This window comes from Mchenga conophoros, linkage group LG4, assembly GCF_057382185.1.
Source record: "Mchenga conophoros isolate Kocher_MC1m ecotype Shallow Benthic linkage group LG4, M_conophoros_male_GT1.1, whole genome shotgun sequence".
Taxonomy (NCBI): Eukaryota; Metazoa; Chordata; class Actinopteri; order Cichliformes; family Cichlidae; genus Mchenga; species Mchenga conophoros.
The window spans coordinates 37,019,627-37,042,934 of record NC_140529.1 but is presented as its reverse complement, the minus strand read 5'-3'; the positions used below and the strand labels follow the sequence as shown (position 1 = coordinate 37,042,934).

At 41.9% G+C, this 23,308-nt stretch overlaps 2 protein-coding genes across 8 annotated transcripts in view; one reads left to right on the top strand and one right to left on the bottom strand.

Annotated features, from left to right (window-relative positions):
- LOC146576711 (uncharacterized) overlaps positions 1-23,308 on the top strand; it is a 152,108-nt gene that overhangs the window by 40,564 nt on the left and 88,236 nt on the right. The window contains exons 4-5 of one of the 4 annotated variants that reach the window (XR_014892271.1): positions 3,881-4,027; positions 4,915-5,972. The exons of 2 other annotated variants lie outside the window; for them this stretch is intronic. The gene's annotated coding sequence lies outside the window, so the exon portion shown is untranslated. Of the gene's footprint in view, positions 1-3,880; positions 4,028-4,914; positions 5,973-23,308 lie in introns of those variants that run through there. One more of the 4 variants, XR_014892272.1, reaches the window with a different exon arrangement.
- grin2ca (glutamate receptor, ionotropic, N-methyl D-aspartate 2Ca) overlaps positions 1-23,308 on the bottom strand; it is a 78,206-nt gene that overhangs the window by 3,525 nt on the left and 51,373 nt on the right. For all 4 annotated transcript variants that reach the window (XM_085272159.1, XM_085272161.1, XM_085272163.1 and 1 more), the window contains 7 exons: positions 19,465-19,676; positions 9,769-9,937; positions 8,028-8,181; positions 7,246-7,371; positions 4,900-5,129; positions 1,394-1,554; positions 1,089-1,276 (listed from right to left, as the gene is read on the bottom strand). In XM_085272159.1, coding sequence (XP_085128285.1) covers positions 1,089-1,276; positions 1,394-1,554; positions 4,900-5,129; positions 7,246-7,371; positions 8,028-8,181; positions 9,769-9,937; positions 19,465-19,676 — 1,240 coding nt within the window. The remainder of the gene's footprint in view (positions 1-1,088; positions 1,277-1,393; positions 1,555-4,899; positions 5,130-7,245; positions 7,372-8,027; positions 8,182-9,768; positions 9,938-19,464; positions 19,677-23,308) is intronic.

The window sequence follows — 23,308 nt, the reverse complement described above, 5'->3', positions numbered from 1 at the left end:
GTCATGGCGGACACTAGAGGAGAACCAGGTGAGATTTTTCCCAAACACTGGAGGACTCAGAACGACCTTAAATAATTAAGTAATTAATTAATTACAAAAAAGATCCAGGCAACTGATCAAATGATAACTTTCAACTTATTCTCACTAATTACAGTGTCTAAATCATGCTTTTTTTTTGTGCTGTATAAATGACTCTCTCCAACTGCTGCAGCTGCAGCGTCTCTCGTAATGTTGGATAGGGGAAGTGCTCTCTGGTGTGTGTATTTCTCTGTCACCGGGAGCTGTAGTGCTCTGCTTGTTTTGTTCGATCAGTACAGTATGCATTACAGAGGGTGGAAAGTGCTACCTTAACAAGTGAACTTTAACCCCCAGCCCCTGTATGTCCTGCACCGATGCCATTGGTTATTTGTGATTTCTCAGGGGGACGATACGATGATCCACTGATGGAGACCATCGCCCAGCCTTATGGCTATTATTGCAAAGAAAGCTTTCACATCGCTGGCTCTAGCAAACATGTTAGCAGCGATATCAGTAAAAATAAAGCTACAAATCAAAAGAAACATAAACCACCATCCGGATCATCTGAAAACATTTTTTGGCAACACCAACAGTGTTGGCTCAGTCACTTGTTTGCTTCCTAAACTGCCTCCACAAAAACTGTGAGATCTTTATGTTTACGACAGCTGTTGTCTTCCTCTTCTTCCCTCTAGAATAAAAATCTTCCTGCCTAAATCGTGTGCCTTTGCTGCTGATCTGAGCAGTGATAAGTCTGACAGTGTGCTTTATTATCCAAATGTTTACCTACTGCATATTCTGCCAAAGGTTATGGGGATTTTGCCCGAGGCTTTGCAATAATTTGCCTAAGGACCTAATGAATCACATTTGATCTTATCTCATGAAAGTTTCTTTATTGCTTTTATGATCTTTCATTCTCTCATTCAGATACATTTTACTGTAATAATATTGTGTGGCCCTTTTATTACAACAGTATAGGTTTTGCTTTCAATCATTAGAATTTTTTCTTATTCAGCTTTATGGGGATACTGCAAATACAAATATTAAAGCAATCTATTAAATGAAGAATTTACCATCAGCCAGGAACTGGAGCAGGGCCAGGTCGATGGGTCGTTTCCAGCGTGAATCCTTCTGGAGTGCAATGCCATAACCAGTGGTAGCAAACACTTTGCCACTGCCAATTGTCACCAGCTTACAGCCTTCATCTTTGCCAGCCATGTAATTCAACACAGCAGCGTCATAGATAAAAGCATCCAGTTTCCTAGCAGGGTAAAGAAAAGGATTTTTACTCAAATGGACATCGTGTAATTGTCTGGCTCTTCTTTCAGTCACACGTCTGCTGTGAGGAGACTTTTTACGATTCCTGGCAGACACTTACCCTGTTTTGAGGCTGTTAAGGGCATCCTCCACTCCCTTCTGGTTGTATTTGACCATGTGGGCATGCATCTCGGGATAGTTACTCCTTATGTTGCGCTCTGTGCTGCCATTTGGGACGGTACCAAAGCGGAATGGAGGATACTGCTCCTGCGGCTTTTGAAACTGGAAGTAGAATAACAATTTTTAATGACAAAAATAATGCCGTTGATCGAATAAGTGTCTCAGGAGAGACGATGGCATATAGACATAGATTATTCAATCACTCTGATGTTTTATGAGGAAGCACTTCTCCTCATGTGAAAGAGAAATAAGAACAAGAAGGCTCAAGGAAAAACTGAAATGTGATGATTACAATTTCCATTAAAAAAAACTTGATCTTTGGATCCAATATTGTCTGTTTTCAGACAAAATAATTCACAGCATGCCGAAGGTTTTTTTGTTTGTTTGTTTTGTTTTGTTTTTTCATTGAAGGAAGTCTTTCTAAATTGAATACAACTAAACAATACAACTAAGCCCCACAATGCTGGTTGGTGGCTCCCGTATTGTGGTGTTTAGCTTCTAGATGTGGCTCTTGTAGGCTGTTCTGTTGGAGCTGATTGTGTCTGATTACAAGCTGAACATGCGGTTACTTTGTATAAAATTTCTGCATGTCAGAAAGACAGAGTGCTCGTGAACAGACTGACATTAAACACAAGTCGTCAGAGCAACCGAAGTGGCAGAGTACAGGTTACAGTGTTGGCATTATGAGGAACACCAGTGCAGTCTCCGCCCGTAACGTATCCCGTCTTCATATTTAGAAATGAAATATCAATATTGTGATAAAATGCACAGAGATTGATATGTAAACAAATTATATTTGTTTGTACAGTTATGCATTTCGTCACCTCGTTGCTCAAAAAACAAAGTTATTAATTTAACCAGTCCCGTTATCTGTTTTTTAATTTTCTCTAGGATTCATAATAATATAATCATTGTGATTTGTTTTTTCAAATTCTACTATGACTGTCTAATTATATTACAGTGAAAATCTGATAATGTGACAGATAATATGAGAAAACAGAGAAATGACATTTGCTGCAGTCTGCATGGCAGAAGCTAACACTTCTGGAGGAAATCACATCAGCTGCAGCACAGGCTGCTGACATCAGCCCAGGATCAGCGTTATTAATGGTCAGTCGGGGCCCTGTAGTACGAAGCAAGTACAACATACCCAGGATATCATTTCACCTCACTTACTCCAACACTGGCAATCAGGGTAAGCAGTCACACAAAGGTGGTTATCAACTCAATAAATCAACCCAGGGCTTTCAATCATGTTCTCATGAAATAGATGTCATTGGCATCATCTGACCACAAATAAGACTTCCCAAAGGAACATGAAACTATATTATCTTAAAAATAAGAGGCTACACTGACTATACAGACTGAAACCAACACAGCTGCTACAGAAAAACCGCCTGTATGAGTGACTGAAAGTCAGTGTGCAGTAGTGTAGTATCGCCTATCTGAAGCCAAGATGAAAAGGGCTGAACTATTAATGCTAGTATTAACGCTCTGTCATTAAGGCACCAATTAATTATTTTATTTTATTAAATTTTAGATGTGCGGAAGATTTTTAGTTTTCATTTTTTTCATCTGCAGAATGATCAACAAAATCCACCCAAGGATGTCAAACATACGACCCAAGGGGCCAGATTCTGCCCAGCAACAGAAAAGCATTTTGGCCCACTAGAGGTTTTTTCGCTAATAAAGACTTCCCACATGGTCATTCTTGGTACACTGAAGTAATTAAGTAATAGAAAAACATTTAAATGACTGAAAATTTCCCATCTGCTATAAAAACGTTTGGATCTACAGTAAAAAAAACCAAAAAAAAACAGTGCTAGGCTGTGAGCTAACCGATGTTTTTCTGTAATTTTACACATTTATTTCTTACAGTTTAAGCCCAAAGAGTCACGCTGATAGATTTCTTTCATTTACTGAAGCAACATTTATTTACCTTGGAGAAAAACTGAGACGTTCTGTTGAAATTGCAAGTGTAGTTGAACTCCTTTACACTGACAGACGGGAGCTTCAGGGGAGTGGGCCGTATGTAGTTCACGGTGTAAAATGTGTTGGACATGCCTGGCTTAGACAGCGTGGAAATTTGATAAGGTCCGCAGGTACAAATGGACGTCCTGCTTTAGGGTTTTATATTAAGGAGCATAAACAATAAAATTGTTGTGAAATTATTTGCAGCCAACAGAAGAAATGTAAAGGACTAAAGCTGCAAATAAGAATCTTTAGACCCTCCTGGTGTCCACACAGAGGTCCCAGGGATCTTCCAGGGTGACGCTATTGTCTCAAGAACTGATTGGTCAGTAGGTGCTGATCTGATACCTGTTGATCTTTACAATTCAAGCCATCAGACATGAACTTCTGAACATCTGGCACATTATCCAAAAGTCAAAAATGAACAAATAAACGACACAGTATTTCTGTTTATCAGGAGTATCTGACCAACCTCCCTGAATCCACCTGGATGAAGATTTTGCAGAAAGCCATCAGAATAATGAATATTTTTCACCATCAACTCTGAAGAAAAAGCATGGCATGAACTGTGGTTATGGAGAATTATTACACCCCTACTTTAAAGGTTAGTGCCAAAAGAAGTTCGGGGTAGCGACGTGTTACCAACTTCCGACTTGCAAAAAGTTGTTGTGTAAGTGAAGTGCCTTTTCTGGACAAACGAGGTAATCATCTCCCTTAACACTGCAGTGCCTTGAAAGTAGCTGAGCTTGTCTCTATCACTCTCCTCTGATACAAGGTCACGTTCTGTGGTGTCTTCTTGTACCTCATTTACATTTACTTAACCTAAGGGGTTCGGCACAGCTGGACCAACAGCAGTTGAGCGCTCACTTCCCACCATGCTGCCATGCAGAATTCCCTTTAATAATCTATGGGCTCACTGTCAGACTGATTCTGTTTCCTTCGCTGCATTGCAGAGTTAATGTATGATGAAACTGGAATTGTAAACGACTTTGCTAGACTCGTAATGAGCGGCGGACTGCTTGGTCTTTTCCTCAAATGCCTCTTTAATCCCTTCAGTTGCCTGCAAGCAAAAAGTCTGCAAATCATTTTTTGTGCTGATGGTTTAACATGGATTTCCTCGTCAATATTCCTATAAAACACATCCCCGGGCCAGACAAATATGCATAAGATAATACCAGAAAAATATAATCGCCGTCTACCCAGAAAATCCACTTGTGTATTATGTTTCACAGGCTTTCCGTTGACATCACCTTCCAAAGAGTCTGGCTGTGTAATTCAATTTCCCCACTTACTGTGTGAACCCTTTAGTGTTTTGCAGGGAAAGTGGAAAGTCACAGCTATGACATTGGCATTTCTGGATGTTTACACTTCATAGCTCTGCCACATGTTGTTTGCACTCCTAAAATAGAGCACTTTCCTAAGCTGTACATTAAACACAGCAACACGCTCAGGACGGTCAATGACAGAGGTCTGTACCTTTTTGTCACTCAGTCCGGACACTGTGTCGATGTACTGCTCCTGGATCATGAAGGCTGCCAGGTTGGCTGTGTAGGAAGCCAGGAAGATGACGGCAAAGAAAGCCCAGACCAGGACCATGATCTTGCTAGTGGTGCCCTTTGGATTCTCAACAGGGACAGAGTTATTGAAGACAATTCCCCACAGCAGCCACACAGACTTCCCGATGGTAAAGGTGGGACCTCCGGGATCTAGAAAGGATGAAGTAAAGAGGGGGCATTTAGTACCGGCCAAGACGATGACCCAAGTATCTGTGAAATCTAACACGTTTAAAATATTTATTTGTTAATTAATATCTTGACGTGTTTTTTGGTAACATATTAGTGATAGAGAAAACTTTAGGGATGAACAAACATAGTTATACTTATTGTTCAGACTTTCACTTCTGATGATAATTGAGTTTTTCCCCTAATGGCTCAATCACAGTAAACTAGAAATAGGAAGGCAACATCCTTGAAAATTGGTAGTTGCCTAGTAGTTTGGTGATTGCACAGGTTGGCTGGTGGGAGGCAACCACTCTCCAAACAGTTACTGTACAATTTAGATCGACTGCAGTCACTCTGAGATGGACTGGTGAAGATGTGTGTGTGGATTATGTCAGTCAGTTTGCGCCATCTGTGATGTGACTCTTTGCAATTTGAGAACACACCGGCTGCAACTGGTATTTGATTAGATAAGTATATACAAAAGAACGTTGTCCAAGTTTGCCTATGTCAGCTTTCATTTAACTCTTTATTACCCAAATATTACTGACTGGTCTTGAGTTATTGGTGTAGTATTTCAGTCTAAATCAAACTGACTTATGCAGCAATAATATGTAACTGAATGTGCTGATGGTCACAAAGACACCAGTTGGGTAAATCTCAAGTTACATGTCAAAAAGAACATGATTGGTGTTTTATTATTTATTGTTATTGTTTTATTGTTTATATTGTTACCTTTGTGACGTCATATATGTCGTACTTTATAGAATATATAAAAGTAAAGACTGCTGTAATAAAGATTAAATGGGTTTAACCCATATGTCCTTCATCCATTATAGAATACTTCATAGACCCACATGGCTCTGAAATTAAACTGCAGCGTCTCAATCTACCAGGCATCGATCCAATGTGGCCACTGTAAACAGGATTGGATATGAAACCTTTAACAAGTCAGGTCTGCCATGTTTTAAATCAGTTTTTAAAATTACATTAAAATGGTATTTTGCTGCTGCATACTGGAAAAAAGTTTGTTTGCTAGTTTAAAATGGAAAATGTATATCTTGATCAATATTTTCTGCATGGATTAAATTCCACTTTAAACTTTCCGAGAATGTTTGCGAATTCAGAAAAAATAAAAATGTAAAATGGTTTTGTGGGTGCAAAGATTTTAAGAAGATTTTCATGGATACAAATAACCAAAGTCCAAAATGACCCTCACTGAGCCCTAAATGCAGGTTAATTTTCCATTAGAGAAAAGCTCATTACGGTACCCAACACAGTATTTGGTAAATGTTGCTACCAATATATCATTGAATTTAAACAAAAGATGATTTTTTTTCTATCCTCTGGCAAACATTCACCTTAAAGAAGGAATGAGTCCTTGACAACTAAGAGTCTGAGGCTTTTAGCCGGATTAAATCATTATTCATCTCATGAGTTTACAAAACCTTTTAATTATATTTAATGGCAAAACACACCAATTACTGCAATATCTTTTCATTGCTTTAGATGACGGTTTGCAGTAGCCACCACAGAAGGACCGGCCAAAACAGATTGAGTAGCTCATTCCTGAACGAGGGGCTACCACTGTGGCAGGGACGTGCTTCGGTTATGAAAAGTATGCAAATTATGCAGCAAACCAATCCACCTCAGACACATCAAACCTCCTCTGCTACGTACACAATAATCACGTAAAAGAGTGTGGAGAGAGTTCATTGATGAGAAGTAAAAAGAACCGTCAGGTGCTCAAAATAAACCTTAGACTCAAACGTTAGAACAGGCTTTTCCCTGCAAGGCACCATCTAACGAAGACCCACGAAGATCATAGCGGCCATTACAACGTATCTCTATCAATATAATGTTTTGTGCATCGGTCAAAACACTCGACTTGAGGTACACAACACGCAGCGTAAAACAAGCTGCCTCGCAACGAGTGTCGGGTCAAAGTCTTGGAGGAAATTGGAGGAAAATTGCACTGTTTTAATAGATCTTTAGCCCCAATTAGCAGGTATCTGTGTCCTTGTAATACTTGCATGAAGTTTCTGTTTGGTTAATTGTTCGAGGGCTGAGGCGCTGATGGACTGGACCGGGTTAGGAGACTCACCTTTGGCACTGACCAGGCTGCGGTTATACCCAACTGGACTGCAGTATTCAAAGACAAAGACTGTGATGGCCACAACTGTGAGACACATGACGAACATCATCACCCACACGGCTGGACTGTAGGGTTCTGCGGGGACAGAGAGCACAGCCAATCGAGTGCACATGTTTGCAGATATATGCAAATATGAGTGTTTTATAGATGTTCAGGTACTTTACGTCTGTAGACCACGAGGTCACACTACAATAAACTGATAATTCGTAATGTGTCAATATTTGCAAAACACATAGATGGTATACTTTATTGATATCATTTGAAGTTCTGTTACTTTACGCTTTTCTTCAGTGAAGCTGTGACTAATAACATTACTACAGTGTGTCGGTTGGTGGTGCTGCCATCTGCCACAGGTCCACTGACCGTGGATCCAAACCTCGCACGGCCCCACTTCAAAGAGACTTGAAATATCCCCAGCCGAGTGAAATCATTTTACCCAGTACAAAGGTAATTATTGCAAACATCAATAAAATGGGTAGAAAAGTTTCAAAAGGTTTCCTGTGAAACTGCAGCAGCTCCTGACTGAGAAACCAAAACCTTGTAATGTTTTATTTTTGCATTTTTATATAACGATAAAGTGACTTTAAATGAAAGCAGTTGTGATGCCTCACATATTGCATGTCAGCCTAAAAAGGTCGAGATATGAGTTTCTTTATTTTCGCGTGTTTTCCGGCCTTTTGCACAGTGATGCTTTGATGTTAGTTAAAATGCTTCTAGGAAACATTCCTCACCTAAAAAAGCAGAAGGAGAGACCGTCCCATTACTCCGAGCCACCATCACGCTGATCCCTGTCTCCACAAACGGCACCGAGAAGTCAATAATCTCTGAGCGCTCTTCATTTATGGTCAGTGAACCGATGGCCATGTCGGCCCGTTTGTAGAACACCTGTGGCAGAAGAAGAGTCTCGATTTTATGTTTTTTATTGGATTTTTTTTGGGTGGTTGGGGTTGGATGTAGGTACAAACAGATAGCAGATGTTTGTATGATGTGATCATAAATCAAAGTCTTTGTAGCTACATAATACAGGACATCCTCTGCTGATGTTTGAGATAAATCTCATTTATCAGTGAAGTCGACACACTGGGCCTCTGCCCCTGAGGGTGATATACTTCCTGCTTCTTCCAGAGCTCAGCTAGCAGCCAGATGGACGCAGCTCAAAAGCAACTGCCAGTGTTATCCTGCCTTTTTTTTTCCTCCAGTGCATTGTAACACATGATTTGCCATCTAATCCATCTCTAATCCATCGTAATGTATTGGAGCATATAGTATAATACCTATTACATAAAGTCACACTTACCAAATGTTAGAAGCTGGAAATGGAACAAGTGACTGAAGACTGCAGGCTCTGGATGGTCTGGCTGAAAAACGCTGATGCTATTTTTTTCTGATGTTTGAACCACAGCAGTGCAGTTCAGATTCCACTGTGACTTTGCAACCCTCCTTTTTTTGTTTCTATATAACACCACTGTTTATCATGCTGATGGAGAGCCGGTAGATTTACAGTCCAGACACTCATGCAAGCCATTAGCTCTCCTGCGGAGGTCGATGCCTCATTGAGCACAATAGCCTTCCTGTTTTTGATAAAAAAGGGTGTGTGTGTGTGTGGGGGGGGGGGGGGGTCCTACTAATATCCTGCAACAACTCAGGAGAAGGGCCGGTCAGAGGAATCTGAAAGTACATCATTCACAAGGACACTTGCGCCTCCTTTTTGTGTTGACCCAGTCGACCTTGTCATACACATTTTCAATCAGAGACCAGACTTTTGTCTTCTTGAGGGTTTTTATTCTTATTTATTGTTGCCTGACACTCAGCATCAAAACGAACAATCCGACTTCTAGTTTCACTGTGCTTTCAGTTTCAGACGTGTTTTCTGGGTGACTTTTATCAAGCTCTCTTTATGCCTGCGTTGGTTCACTCCGGGTACTCTGACATCCACAGTCTGAGGACATGCATGTTGGTTAATTGCTAGACGTAGATGCGAATGCAAATTTGAGTGGTTGTCTGTCTCTGTGCATGTCCTTGCGATAGACTGGTGGCCTGTCCAGGGTGTACCCTGCCTCTCACCTTGGCTTACTGTGACCCTGAATTGGTTGTGCGGAACAACCTGGTTGGATAATTTCAGTGTTTTTTATGGATATTGTTGTCACCCTGCCCGGCAGGTGGGCAGCATGGCCTTTAGGAAGGCTTTTCTACACACCGTGGTTGTAATGAGTAGTTATTTGAGTTCCTGTTACCTTCCTATCAAGCAGTCAGGCCTCATCTCGTATAACTCCAGTCCTGTGGGATAGTTTACTCTCTGTAAACCCTAAAGATGGTTTTGTTTAAAAATCCCAGTAGATCAAGTTTCAGTTTCTGAAACATTCAGACCTGGATTTTTATGATGTAGATTTTGTTTCTTGTTTTTTTATAAAAGAGGGGGAAAAAAGATTTTGTATCTTGAAACAAAACTAAACTAGCTGCTTTTGCTCATACCTCTCCGATCATCCCGTTCCAGATTCCTCGAACCAGCTTGCCGTGCTTGCCGTTGGTGACCAGGTAGAGGTCGTAGGAGAACTTTATGGTGCGGGACAGTTTCTTCAGGATGTCTATGCAGAAACCTTTACAGCACAGCTTTGTGTATGGCTCAGTGTGGCCTACGATACTGAAAGGGAACGAGAAAGGAAAAAGAGATCGGAACGCTGGGATACTGAATTTTTTTTTTAACATGTTTTCTTTGAGAAACTGCAGAAACAAACTATCTAAAACTGGAAGTTTTCTTCTTCTTCCTGTTTTGTAGACCCAACACATAGTCAGGTCATTTTTTACAAATGATTTGAGAAATGAGGAATGATTGACTGGAGTGGGATGAAGAGGTAATGAACAGCCATCGCTTCATCGTCAAAGCTGCGGTGGATGTTGGAGGGAAATTGTGAGCCACTCTACAGGCGTGCACATGATGTCTTGGTCCCAACAGATGGATGAACAGCTGGGTGGAACAAAACAATACATACAGACATAGTTAATGACACACAAACAATAGCAGACACTCATTGGAGGATTATCTGGGCTGAATGATGGCGTTTTTGTGGGATGGGATGCTAAGGATATGGCGATACGTTGGTAAGGTTTATGGTGAGGAGGGCCGTTGCCTGTGGTTCCATCAGTCAGTCTTTCAAGTTCACCAGTAAAACAAACTGGTTGGAATGAACTGTGTATTAGTTTCCGTTTAAATGCCTTGTGAAAATCCCTGCCACTCTTAGGCTCAGTCACTTTGATAATGAAGATAAACTTTAATGCGTTTGTCACACAGTGCTGCTCTAACAGCGTAACGACTGCCTCTTTCTGTGTTAGAACAGCATATAAAACGTAGCATTAAGGCTGGCAGGCGGCCACGTTTCTCGCCAATCGTTTCATCTTTTATTATTCAACTACCGCTGCAAAGCTTTTAATGCTGCATTAAAAATGCTATATTGTTCCTTGCAGCCATATCTTCTTCAGACTCATGCATACAACAGTTTGTCCTCTGACCCGGGCTGATTGTCTCTGTTACAGTTTTAATGAAATATACCGGTGTAGTAGCGAGCACAAACCCAGCTGTCTGGGCCACAAAACAGACACAGCATGCCTTCTTAAATATTCTGCTGATCTTCAGACAGAGCAGGCAGCAGAAGCCCAGTGGACAGTTTCAGGCTTTGCATACTAAGTAAAATGGGCTGACGTAAGGTTTGAAATCAATTCTCCTTCTGCTTATCAGCAGGATTATGAGGAACGTGGCGATGAAAATGCCCTTCAGTTTCACACTAAGAAGATGACAGCAGCGATGTGAGCCAGGGAGAAGGACGGGAACACAAAGTCCCGTCTTGTAAAACACTTTGCTGTGATTTGGAGATTTGGAGTCTGCATTCCTCTCTCCCTCCCTGTGCTGCGAACTTGGATCAGAATGTAAATATGAAGGCTTATTTCTGAGCGATTTTATTTACATAAAGCTATTAATTTAATGACTTTTGATTTTCTCCGTAGCGGTCACAGTCTATCACTCACAGGTAGGTTTTGTCCTGTCCAAGTCCAGCCTCAGAGAAAGTTACTCAGACACAGAAACATTGTGCAGTCTGATCCTGACAGTTAAAACATAATGTGTGGCGCTTATTTAAATTTGTACATTTTTAGTGATTTGTATTCAGAAGTTTAAGCTGCGTTTGAAGATTAATTATCAAGAATCTCGACTTTAAAGCAGATTATGTTCCTGTTTAAGACACAAATCAAATCAAACGTTCTGAATCTACACTGAAAATGGTGAAATGACACGTAAAGGATCAGGATACAGTGCAGTGGTGGTGTCGGTGACCAGTGTTGGTCAAGTTACTTGAAAAAAATAATTAGATACTGATTACTTCTCCAAAAAAGTATACCTGTTTACTGATTACTTATTTCCAAAAGTAATTAGTCACTTAGTTACTTTTCAAAAACATGATGCACAACCTGAAAACGTAATAAAGCAATAAACCTTTCAGCCCAATGCTATTTTATGCATAATCCATCACATAAAACTGAATCAAATGGAAAGCCTCTTTTTAAATGATTGGTTTTAATCTTTTATCTTTATGCACATTGCATCAAGCAAAAATTAAATTAAATGCAACAGTCTGTGACTGGAAGAAATGTGTTTAACATTTAAACCTATTTCCTACATATTCCAGTATATAAAATAAAATAATGTTTTGTGTTTACACTCTTTCAAATAGATGCAAGTAAAACACAGCAAAAAATAAATAAAATCAAAGATTCAGCAGCTCTGAGTCCTGTCGCTCTTAAATCTGTTGTCACCTGTTCAGCAGGAGTGGGGCGGGTGGAGGTTTGCCCACAGCGGTCATGTCAGTGGGAGGATCCGGGGGTGTCCCTGTGAATGTCACATTCCCGTGGCAGCGCGCTCGGTGCTCAGATTTGAAGTTTAATTTTTTGCTGTAGAAAGACGTTTCTTCCAACGCAGAGTGAACAGCGCACGCTAATGTTTTCGTCACTTTTAAATATATTTTAAATAAATATAAATACGTCCACGCTTTAAACGCTGCCTGGTCGTACTCTCCCCTGCACTCCATGTTATCCATGTTGATCTGCACACGTCTGCCGCTGCCACAGACGTGTGCAGCGCTTACGTCATTGTCATGAGACACTCTCACAAACAAAACCACGACGGTTTATAGCGCCGTAACGCAGCGTGCTTACGGGGAAGTAACAATAATCTAATCGCTGTTTTTGCAATAGTAATTCCTTACATTACTTATTTCTTGAAGTAAGTCATCAGTTTACACCCATCTCTGTTAGTGACAAAACTGCAAACTGGTTATTACCCATCCACATGACCTGTTATCTTCAGTTTCACTGGACGCTTGGAGGCCTGATCATGCCAGCACTGTTTGCATCCATCCATCCATTTTCTCCCACTTATTCAGAAGAAAATAACACGTAACTTGTGTTGCTAATTTTATTATTTACCTAGACTAACTGCTGCTAAATAAGCTACATAAAATGACCCCAACTGGTGAAGTCGTTTTCCACTCAACAGTTTTGTAATCCAGTCGTCTAAATTCCCAATCCGGATCTCTCCTGACGACCTGTTTCGTCCACATTTTTCTGTTTTGTGGGTGTAAATCTGCCTGCCTTTGTTGTGCCCTTATTGATGTAAAAACTCAAAAACCAAGTGCTTGCTAAACTAGTGGTGCGAGGATATTAGAAGAAAAAGATGAAGTCAAACTAAGACGAATGAATGTTGAAGGGTTTGCTGATGCCGCTGTGCTCGCTAACAGGATTTTCCTGGATCCTTTATTATTGTGCGTGTTTGATAGTGCTTCTGAAAAAGAGGCATTTGTGAAAAAGTTGCCAACAATTGAGTCACAGTTGTGTGGGTAGGATCTGTTTCTAATTGTTCTGAGTGAAACTGGCCGTATGGGAGATAATTTCCGACAAACTTGATCCATTTTGTGTTATTTGGTGTTGGAGAATGTGGCGTTCTACCATCAAATGATTATTTCCTTCAGTGAGCAATCCCGTATGGTGCATGAGGTGGGCAGTGTGAGATAATGTGGCTGCAAAGTAGTGAGCCATGGGTGCAATGCAGAGAGCACTAATGACACATCACCCCTAACCTCCCCCAGACCTTCAGTCTAATGGACTCTGCACCCACACATCAGGACGGGGAGTCAATGAGACGAAAAGGCGAGGCTGCGAGGAGGAGCAGAGCCACGACAAACAGAAACAAACAAACACTTTAGAGGGAAACGAGGCTGCCACAGTACACCCCGAGTAAACACAGCGCTCCCAACATCCCTCGTCTCACCAGCTGCCAGGGTTCAGGGCTGGGCCTTAAATCAGCTGCCAGTCGCATTAAAATGGGTCTTTGGGAATCATTGTGTGTGTGTGTGTGTGTCTGTGTGAGAGAGAGAGACAGAGGTAGTTTATTCCTTGTGGACATTCTTGGAATATTGTTTTGATGGTGCTCTATGGATGGTGACAGTATGTGCCATTTTTTCCCCGTGTGCACGTTCATTTCCATCCGTATCCCCTTCTTGGGAAAATTAAACTCATCACTCTCATTGAGAACCTCTTCAAGTCTTCACCTCTTAAAGGAGCTGTAAATTTGCACCAGGTGATTTTTTTTCTTAAATATTGGGCTAAATTAGATTAGTTTGCAGAGCTTTTGGTGATGCTGAATCTGCTTTTTTGAGGAAACAGGACAAAATATCTGAGGATTTGTGAAGTGAGATAATGGAGAGGAAAGAACAGACAGAAACATGTCCATGCTCGGTTTTTCCCCACACACAGACTTTTACATACAGTATATGTGGAGGTTTAATCGGTTTACTAATGGACTGTCCCCTCACTTATATTTTTAAAAGTTTAACCAGTTAGCCCGGCACTTCCTGTCTCATTGGCATCCTGGTGAGCACATCCTGTGACAGTGTCACTGTCTTTGACTCCACCCGGCAGCAGAATTAACAGAATCCGCATCTATGGAAAACACCGGTGCACAATTATTGTATAGTTGTTGTTTAAATTTCCAGATTAATAGTGGAAGATTTTAAGTGCAGATTATTGTTGTTTTCTGCATTTTTAATGTAATTTTTTACATTAAAATGTAAATGTCTTTTTTTCTGTAGGGGGATCAGTGGGGATTGGTGGAAACTAATAGTAAAGATAGAGAGAGGAGAAACACGGCAGCAGTTTTCCAGCTGAAATTGATTTTGGGGGATGATGAAACACAGCGGTTTTAGGTGTAGGTGATCTTTAAACAGCCTGATACACCCATTCATGAACCAGGCTGCCTGTCATTTGTACACATGGATTTGCTGACCATTCCGCTGGAACTGTAACACTTCCAACATGGAAGTCGGACAGCTGCAGCTGAGTCAGGAAGCCTCACTAAGTGCACATCGATCCTCTTCTAACATCTTTATTTTCCCGTGTCCCGCCCAAAAAATCTGTTTTTGAAGCACTGATTGGTTAATAGCCACCTTATGAACCTTTAATAAAGAGAATAAATGGTAAATGGCCTGTATTTATATAGCGCTTTACTAGTCCCTAAGGACCCCAAAGCGCTTTACATATCCAGTCATCCACACATTCACACACTGGTGATGGCAGCTACATTGTAGCCACAGCCACCCTGGAGCGCGCACTGACAGAGGCGAGGCTGCCGAACACTGGTGCCACCGGGCCCTCTGACCACCACCAGTAGGCAACGGGTGAAGTGTCTCGCCCAAGGCCACAACGACGGAGACTGTCCGAGCCGGGGCTCGAACCAGCAACCTTCCGATTACAAGGCGAACGCCCAACTCTTGAGCCACGATCGCCATAATAATGATGATAGTAATCTGAAGACAACAATAAGACATAATTGATATATCCCAGAAGTTGGGAAATTGCATCACAGCAGTCGACACATAAATAAATAACAGAGTATAGTTTGATACAGTTTATCACCTGCTGAAGGTGCAGAAGCAGCAAAGCAAACTTTGAAAAAACGCTTGTACTTTTAAGGAGCTTGGAAAGAAAGCGACTGGACCTTTTACCTCTCATCTGACAAGTTTCTTCTTCACTCTTATTTTTAATTCCTTTACGTCTGTACCTCAAGTTATTTTGCCTTTACTGAAATGTCTTTTAGGCTTATTGGACAGTACTTTGAAATAGCCTTTCACTTTATGAATACACCTGCATTACCCTCCCCAAAAATTCGATTATGGTTGGGGTTCCCTGTGGAGTGAGCGAGCTCTAATCTGTTTTATATCACTGAATAGATAAAGGTGCTTTATGGACTCATGGGCCACAAAAGGAAACAAACAGAAAATCACGTATTGAGATGCAGCGATGAAACGAGCCTTCCGCTTTTTAGAGTTCATTAAGTTGTAGAAAAACAAACGTGATTGTCATTTAATATCCTAAATTTGGAGTTTTTGGAGCTTTTTTAATGAAGGTGGAGGATTAAGGAAGCAGGTCAGGTTTCCTGGTGGTCTTTGGGGGTTTTTACCTTTCAGTAAGACATCTCAACAACCTCATGGGGCAGCTCTGTTCATGACAAGGACTCCTACTGTGACTGAGCAGTGAGCTGGTAAACACACTGTATATATGAGGGAGTGCTGAGACTACACTATCCTCTGAGACCATCAATGTGTAAATTTACTTAGTGCAACTTTCTAGTACTGCGTATAGATCGTTTGGCTCTCAGGCTCCGGGAGCGCATCTGCTGCTGCACTCAGTCTCAGCTTTAATGAAATCATCTTATCATCTAACTCCCATCGAATGCAGCTAATGTGTGATGACATTATCTTCTCAGGTCAATACTACCCTTCACCAGGGCATTAACTCTGAATTAGTCTTTGCCAGAGTGCTTTGAGGTAGAACCAGCTCCCTGCTGTTCAAAGACAGCGAGGAAGCGAGATTTTTCTGATCCGACAGGAGAACGTGCGCGACTCAAAAGGAAGAGCTCGTGGTAACTGCTGCGAGCTGCTTTTGCCAAGTCCTGACAAACGCCGGTGTCTGTTTGTCAGGCCTCTCTGAGGACGCGTGAGTGAATCACACAGATGGTCTGCTTGGCAAGCTGCGTGCATGGCCCAGGGGTTGAGGGATTGAAACGGAGAATCTGCATGACCAGTGGCTTCTCATTTAGAAAGCACTGACATGGGTCTGAGTTGTAATCATGTTTAGTGCTGAAGGGGAATTTGGAACTGTTGTCGAGATTCAGATAAAGAAAGATGGTGCTTTCAAGAGGCTGAGGGGGAAATTGGCCGACCACTATCGGGAATGCATATTAAAATGTGTGTAACCTGCAAGTTCTAAAAGTGTTTTCTCATACAGAGAAGTGTATGAAAATAAGTTAACTCCAGTTGGTCAGTATTTTACACAGATGTAGATTTTCTGTTTGAGGGGTTAGAGATTATACACACGTAAATACATGTGTGTCAGAGAGGACCGAACAATGCAATCAGCTGAGGATATCTGTGGAGAAGCAGCTCTCCTCCACAATCTCAGACTGCAGGTGCTGACTGTAGTCCTCGCTCTGCTCTGCAGCCTCGATGTTTAATTGCATTATGGATTTATTCTTCTTGGCTAGGCGGTAAAATCTCAGATCAGTCTAACTCTAGACTTATTTATTCCAAATAAATCCTTTCCACGTATAAATATATTCCTGCATAGTTTTGTAGCTGAAGTGGACATCTGATAGTTTAGGTCAGGGATGATGAACTCCAGGCCTCAAGGGCCAGTGTCCTGCAGGTTTTAGATCTCACCTAAATCAAATGATTAGTTCATTACCAGGCCTCTGGAGAACTTCAAGACACGTTGAAGAGGTCATTTAGCCATTTAAATCAGCTGTGATGGATCAAAGACACATCACACGTCACAATGATGGCTACATTGTTGCCATTCCCTTTCCAAATACTCCATGAATATAAGCGCATGCTGCTTTGCTCTGTCTTTTGTTAGTGTTGCAAAGGGATTACTTTTGAATTGGCAGAACAGGCAATCTGAAGACATCACTCAGGTGGCCACTCTCACCAGTCTCTGACAATTCAGACTAAATGAATGATAAATAAAACCTATAGATGAAGTCCTCAGTGTGTCTGTACTCAAGGATCCATCACAGTCCATCTAGTCACCCTTCATTGGTGCCGGATGCTTCGTTGGACCCCTCTTTGCCTCCGTCTTCTTTTTCCTTGGATTTTTGTTCGGCTCTGTGAAAACGTTTCATTGTTTGACAAGAGGAATTACGCTCTTTCTGTACTGGCAGGATGATTTGGTCAGCATGAGCGATTAAGCACTCCAGCGCTTCATAACACTGAAGGGACGTGATCTTCATCTTCCATCCCCTTCATGTCGTTAACGCCATTGTCAGTAATGGATAATAGCCTGTGCTTCTCCCCCCCCACTAATGAACACCAATATCAGTCTCTAGGTGTTCGGGATTGATGACATGGCCTAATCGTCCCATCTAATTGATACCCCTCCATGCAAGCGCGTACATTTCCCTGATTGGGTCACAGAGTGATCTCCGGGATATTGCACTCTGGCCAAGCAGCCTAATGAGCATCTCACCATTGAGTGATAAGAAGTCATGCATGCGCTAATGGCAGAGGAAGAGTCTCTTAATCTCACACCTAATGGCACTCTCAAGTTAGTCACAGAATCAATTAAAATGGGCACGTTAACATGTGAGTGTGCATGTGGGACTGTGCGGTAAAGTGGGTTCACATAAGACGTGTGTGTGGCTGAGATGATCAACACATGTTGAAATGACCTGACCAGCTCTTGCCGTATATTCAGGGAGACCAAATGGCACCTGAAGATAAAGACACAACAGCAGCTGCCTAGCAAATTGATAACAAACCAACAGCATGTTTAAAAAGCATGTTAGCGCTTTGAGTTGAAACCCTCATGTAAGAACCGGTCCATTTATCTCTTTCTAGTAATAAACATGTGGAGTCACCGATGACTTCTACACAAGATCAAAGTTAACGAGCTCAAATCTGTACAAGGGAATGAAAATATAAACCTTGTCTTGGACTTTATTTTAGACGTTTTCACCTTCATCTTGCCAACATATTTAACATACATGGAGTAGAATAATTTACTGTAAGAATCAAAGTTGCCCAAAATTGTAGGTGGAATTGCCCATAAAGAAACAGAAAACATTTAATATACAGCACTGTGCAAAGTTTTTAGGCTGGTGTGAAAAAATGCTGTAGACAAAGAAAGTTTTCAGAAGTGTAAATGATCGTTTATTGGCCCCAAATGTTTTCTGCAGCAGGACAACGACCCCGACCGTACAGCCAAAGTCATTAAGAACTATCTACAGCATAAAGAAGAACAAGTAGTACTGAAAGTGATGGTACGGCCCCCACAGAGCCCTGATCTCAACATCATCGAGTGTGTCAGGATTACATGACATCCACAGAAGATCTGTGGTTAGTTCTCCAAGATGTCTGGAACAAGCTACCAGCCGAGTTCCTTCAAAAACTGTGTGCAAGTGTACCTAGAAGAAGGCAAAGGGTGGTCACAGCAAACATTTCTCTTTTGTTCATTCGCTGCATTTTGTTGATTGATGAAAATAAATGATTAACACTTTGTTTACAGCATTTTTTCCTCACCTGCATAAATCTTTTGCACAGTGCTGTCTGTGGCATCGTTAGAAGGAAGCCAATTGTATAAAAAATGAAATCGGGAAGATAAATAAAAAAATCTGTAAAGTATGATATTGTTCTCTGCACAGACCCCAGTCGACGGGGTGACGACTAAAGTACAAATTGACTTCAGCTAATTAAAATGTATTTCACATGTAACTTTGCCATAAGGCCAAGGTTAAACTTGGCTGTTAGCTTAATGCGCTCTGCAAGCTGTTGTCCGAACTCGTACTCTGTTGGTCAGCGATATTCTTATTACAAACTCCATTCCCCATCTGCTACATTAGCCTCCTGTCCCAGTGGTTACGCCCTGTAGTGTTTGGAGTAATTGGCTTGCAAAACAACTGAATGTGAAATGTGTAATTAATCAACTTATGATATGTGATGCTATTCATCTGATTTTCAGCTTTTAACTCCACCCTGTGAGCGTTAATTAGGATAGCACTGAAAATGCAACATCTGTCTCGTCAGCAGGAAAAATGAAAGATTTAATAGGAATCTTTGGAGCCACTTCACTTACGTCTCGGTCTTATTGGACTGTCGTCGGCAGGGCACGGTGTTGCTAACACAGGTACCAGTCACGGGGTCCACTGCCTCCACAATGACAAAGGGCCGCTCCTCCAGTGTGGCCACTGTGAGGTGCCTGTAATCTGACACGGGCTCTAAGTAGCTGCCAAACCGCGGCCAGACGGGGTATCTCATCTGCAGGATCCCCATTTCATAGGTGCCCACCTGAAGGTACAGAGAGAGGAGGGGAGTGGATTAATGCGAAGCAGTGAAAAATCCCTGCACCAAACTCCAGATGGCTTCTGTGGTTCTGATTTGTTACAGCAGCGAGGCACAGAAATAAACATGGATTTGGGGGAACAGCCACATAAATAAACTCCAGAGGATCCTGGAAATCTGTTTAGCCGAGCCACAAAACTACATAAAAATAATTGTATAATATTGAGAAAATAAGCCCCTCATGCATGAGGACAGAAGTGCGTAACCCCGTCTATCTCAGTCTCCACTCTTAATACACTTGTCCTCAATCCTCTAACTGTATGTGCTGTTTTGACATGTTGCGATTTGAGCGTCTGGTCCCGGCGCAGAGAGCAGAGTTTTAGTTCCTGGACAGTTTAGAGGAAATTGATTTTTTTGTCACTGGGGATGTAGAGAGCACAATTATACATCTAATGCAATGAAAGCAATTCCACCCCCGCTTTATTACCAGGGAGCTAATTTTAATTGGATGTTGTGGGGAAATGAGCATTCACGAGCAAGCTGAATACATAATAAAGATCAGAAATTAAACATTTCAGCCTCACTTATTTAAAGAAGCCGTGACCTGTTCAGCTCCACTGATTGGCCCTTCTGACTCACCCTCCTTTAATCAGCCTCACAAATAAGGAGTGAATGTTGCGTTGGACCGGTTGGTCCCAGTGTACCACAAACACTGACACGTCAGATTGATTTTTAAATGCTGTTTTTCGTGCCACAGTGTAGTAAATGAATGGCAAACAGACTTTCACAGTTTCACAGGTACAAGCAGCTGCAGTTAGTTTACTCCCAGAGAAGCATGACCTTTCTGAGAGTTGGACCAGAAACCCAAATGTAAACAGGTGCTACTTTAAAACATTTTAAACATCCATCCATCCATTTTTCCCTCTCTCCCTCCCAGCTGTCATTGGACCAGAGTACACACCGTGGCCAGTGTAGAGGATCAGCAGCGGTGAAATATTTCCGATTCACTCTGGCAATATGAAAACATGAAGAATTAGTCAAGTCCAGAAACACCAGCTTTCAATCCAGAGCACGTTCTACGTCTGCTAAATTGTAGTGTGGCTCCCTGTCTCGTTTGCAACAGTTTTGGCTAAAACCTTTGAAGAATATTCTATCCTAGCGTCAAACAGAAAACAACAACGACATTAATCTGCCCTCTCGCTCATTTGAACAGGGATTGCTGCAGATTCACAGAGAAGATGGCAGCGCAGACAAATCTGGTAACAAACTCGGCACCAGTGCGGAGTCATCTGGCAAACTCCAGCATTGCAAACACATGCAGGTCCTGGTAGATTTGGCAACAAATGATGTTCAGAAGCAGAGACAAAGTCATACACAAAACTGAACATGGTCATTAAGATTTGTTCTGAAAGTGCTACATGCAACTTTTCCCAGTGTTTGAGCAGATTGACTTGGAAAGTGAGACCTTTCCCAACATTCTTGCTTCGGTGAAAATCCAAAGTGAGCAACAATAAATTACCGGGAGGTAGAAATGGAGTCCATTACTCACTAATTAAACGAATGACTGCCTCCCAGCACAACACAGACTCCAGCACAAATGCTACAAGGAGGTCAAAATGAAAACTGATGTGGCTTCAGGTTAATGGCTAATGACGTTGTTAGCAGGCAAGTGAGCTAAGGTTAGTGAAACCTCCTCCCCCTCTAGAGCAGGTCCACTGCCGGTTCAGATAGAGGGGGAGGAGGTGGAGGTGGTCAACAAGTACAAGTACCTCGGGCTGTGGGTGGACAATAAACTGGACTGGTCATGCAACACAGAGCACCTGTATAAAAAAGCCCAAAGCCGACTGTACTTCCTCAGGAGGCTGAGGTCTTTTAACATCTGCAGGAAGCTCCTGAGGATGTTTTACCAGTCGGTGGTTGCTGGAGTACTTTTCTATGCTGTGGTGTGCTGGGGGAGCAGCACAGCAAAGAAGGACTCATCCAGGCTGGAGAAACTGATCAGGAGGGCTAGCTCTGTGGTCGGCATGAAGCTGGACACTCTGGTGACAGTGGCAGAGAAAAGGACATTAAAGAAACTGCTGGACATTATGGACAATGCTGGGCATCCTCTGCACACGGCCATAAACAATCAGAAGAGTCTGTTCAGTGACAGGTTGCTTCTCCCAAAGACAAGAACTAACAGACTTAAAAACTCCTTTGTCCCACACGCCATCAGACTGTTTAACTCCTCTCTGGAGGGGAGAGGGAGGGGAGACAGGAGGACAAAGGAGGGGGGAACAACTAAGCTGTAGTGCCTCTTCACCTCACTGTACAATACCTTTTGTGCAATACTTTTGTAAATAGTCAACGGTGCAATAGACTCAATACTTGAAATGTGCAATTCACTTGTATTTTTATTTTTATTCCTATTTATTCTATTTATCCCCTTCGTATATTTTATTTATATTGTCTCTGTATTTATATATGTGTGTGTGTATAACTCTGTAACTTCTGTCGGTGCTGTGCTTTTTTGGAAATCGAATTTCCCAGAGGAACCCACCCGAGGGATTAATAAAGTTCTATCTTATCTTATCTTAAACTCAGCAACGCCCAGTGCTAGGCGTGCAAATCCATCTCCTGTTGCAAAACACTGACTTGTGTGGATGTGGTCGGCTAACCAGACAGACCAGAGTCATCATCCAGCCCTCACAGACCCTGGTCTGGATGATCACATCTCAAATACAAAGGACCAAGTGAAAGAAAATGACCAACAAGACAAGTTTTGATCTGTTTAAACAAAGCAGCGGCTTTGAGGGATGTTTCTTTGTCGCGATGAATGATTTTCCTGCCCCCTTATGACTCAGTTACTCTAGACCAGGGGTGTCCAACTCCAGGCCTCAAGGGCCAGTGTCCTGCAGGTTTTAGATCTCACCCTGGGTCAACACACCTGAATCACATGATTAGTTCATTACCTGGCTCTGGAGAACTTCAAGAGATGTTGAGGAGATAATTTAGCCATTTAAGTCAGCTGTGATGGATCAAGGAAACGTCTAAAACCTGCAGGACACCGGCCCTCGGGGCCAGGAGTTGGACACCCCCTGCCCTAGACCAATGGCACAAAACAGGACAAATCACATTTGGCCTCTGATAGCGATCTGACTCGAACCTGCAGTCACATTCAGAGACGTTGGCACATGTTTGCAAATTGTTGCTCAATTTGCAGATACTTCACAGTCAGTCTGATCCAGTCTGCACCATGAACACAATCCATCTGCGTTGCGTCTCCTTGCGACATGAAACTCGACTCAACTTTTTGTGGTTCTTACATAAAAGCATTTCTCAGTTAAATCGCAGTCCTTCAGGAGTTATGTCACTATTTGTGGAGGAGTTATTGAATTTCTGGACTCTTTGCCACTTTATGTAACTGCCAACTTAATATCATTTAATAATCCAACTAACCGCAGATTGACTCCGTGTTATTGCTTCGAAGACGGCAGCTGACTGCGAACAGTCGCAGACCCGATCACCGTCTTTAAAGCACCCGTTTCAAAGGCAGCGAGACTGTAAAATTACGTGGTCGCAATTATTTTGTATTTCTGCCAGTTTAAAACAGTAAACCTAATACTTGAGTGTAGGTCAAAGTAGCACTGTATCTCAGT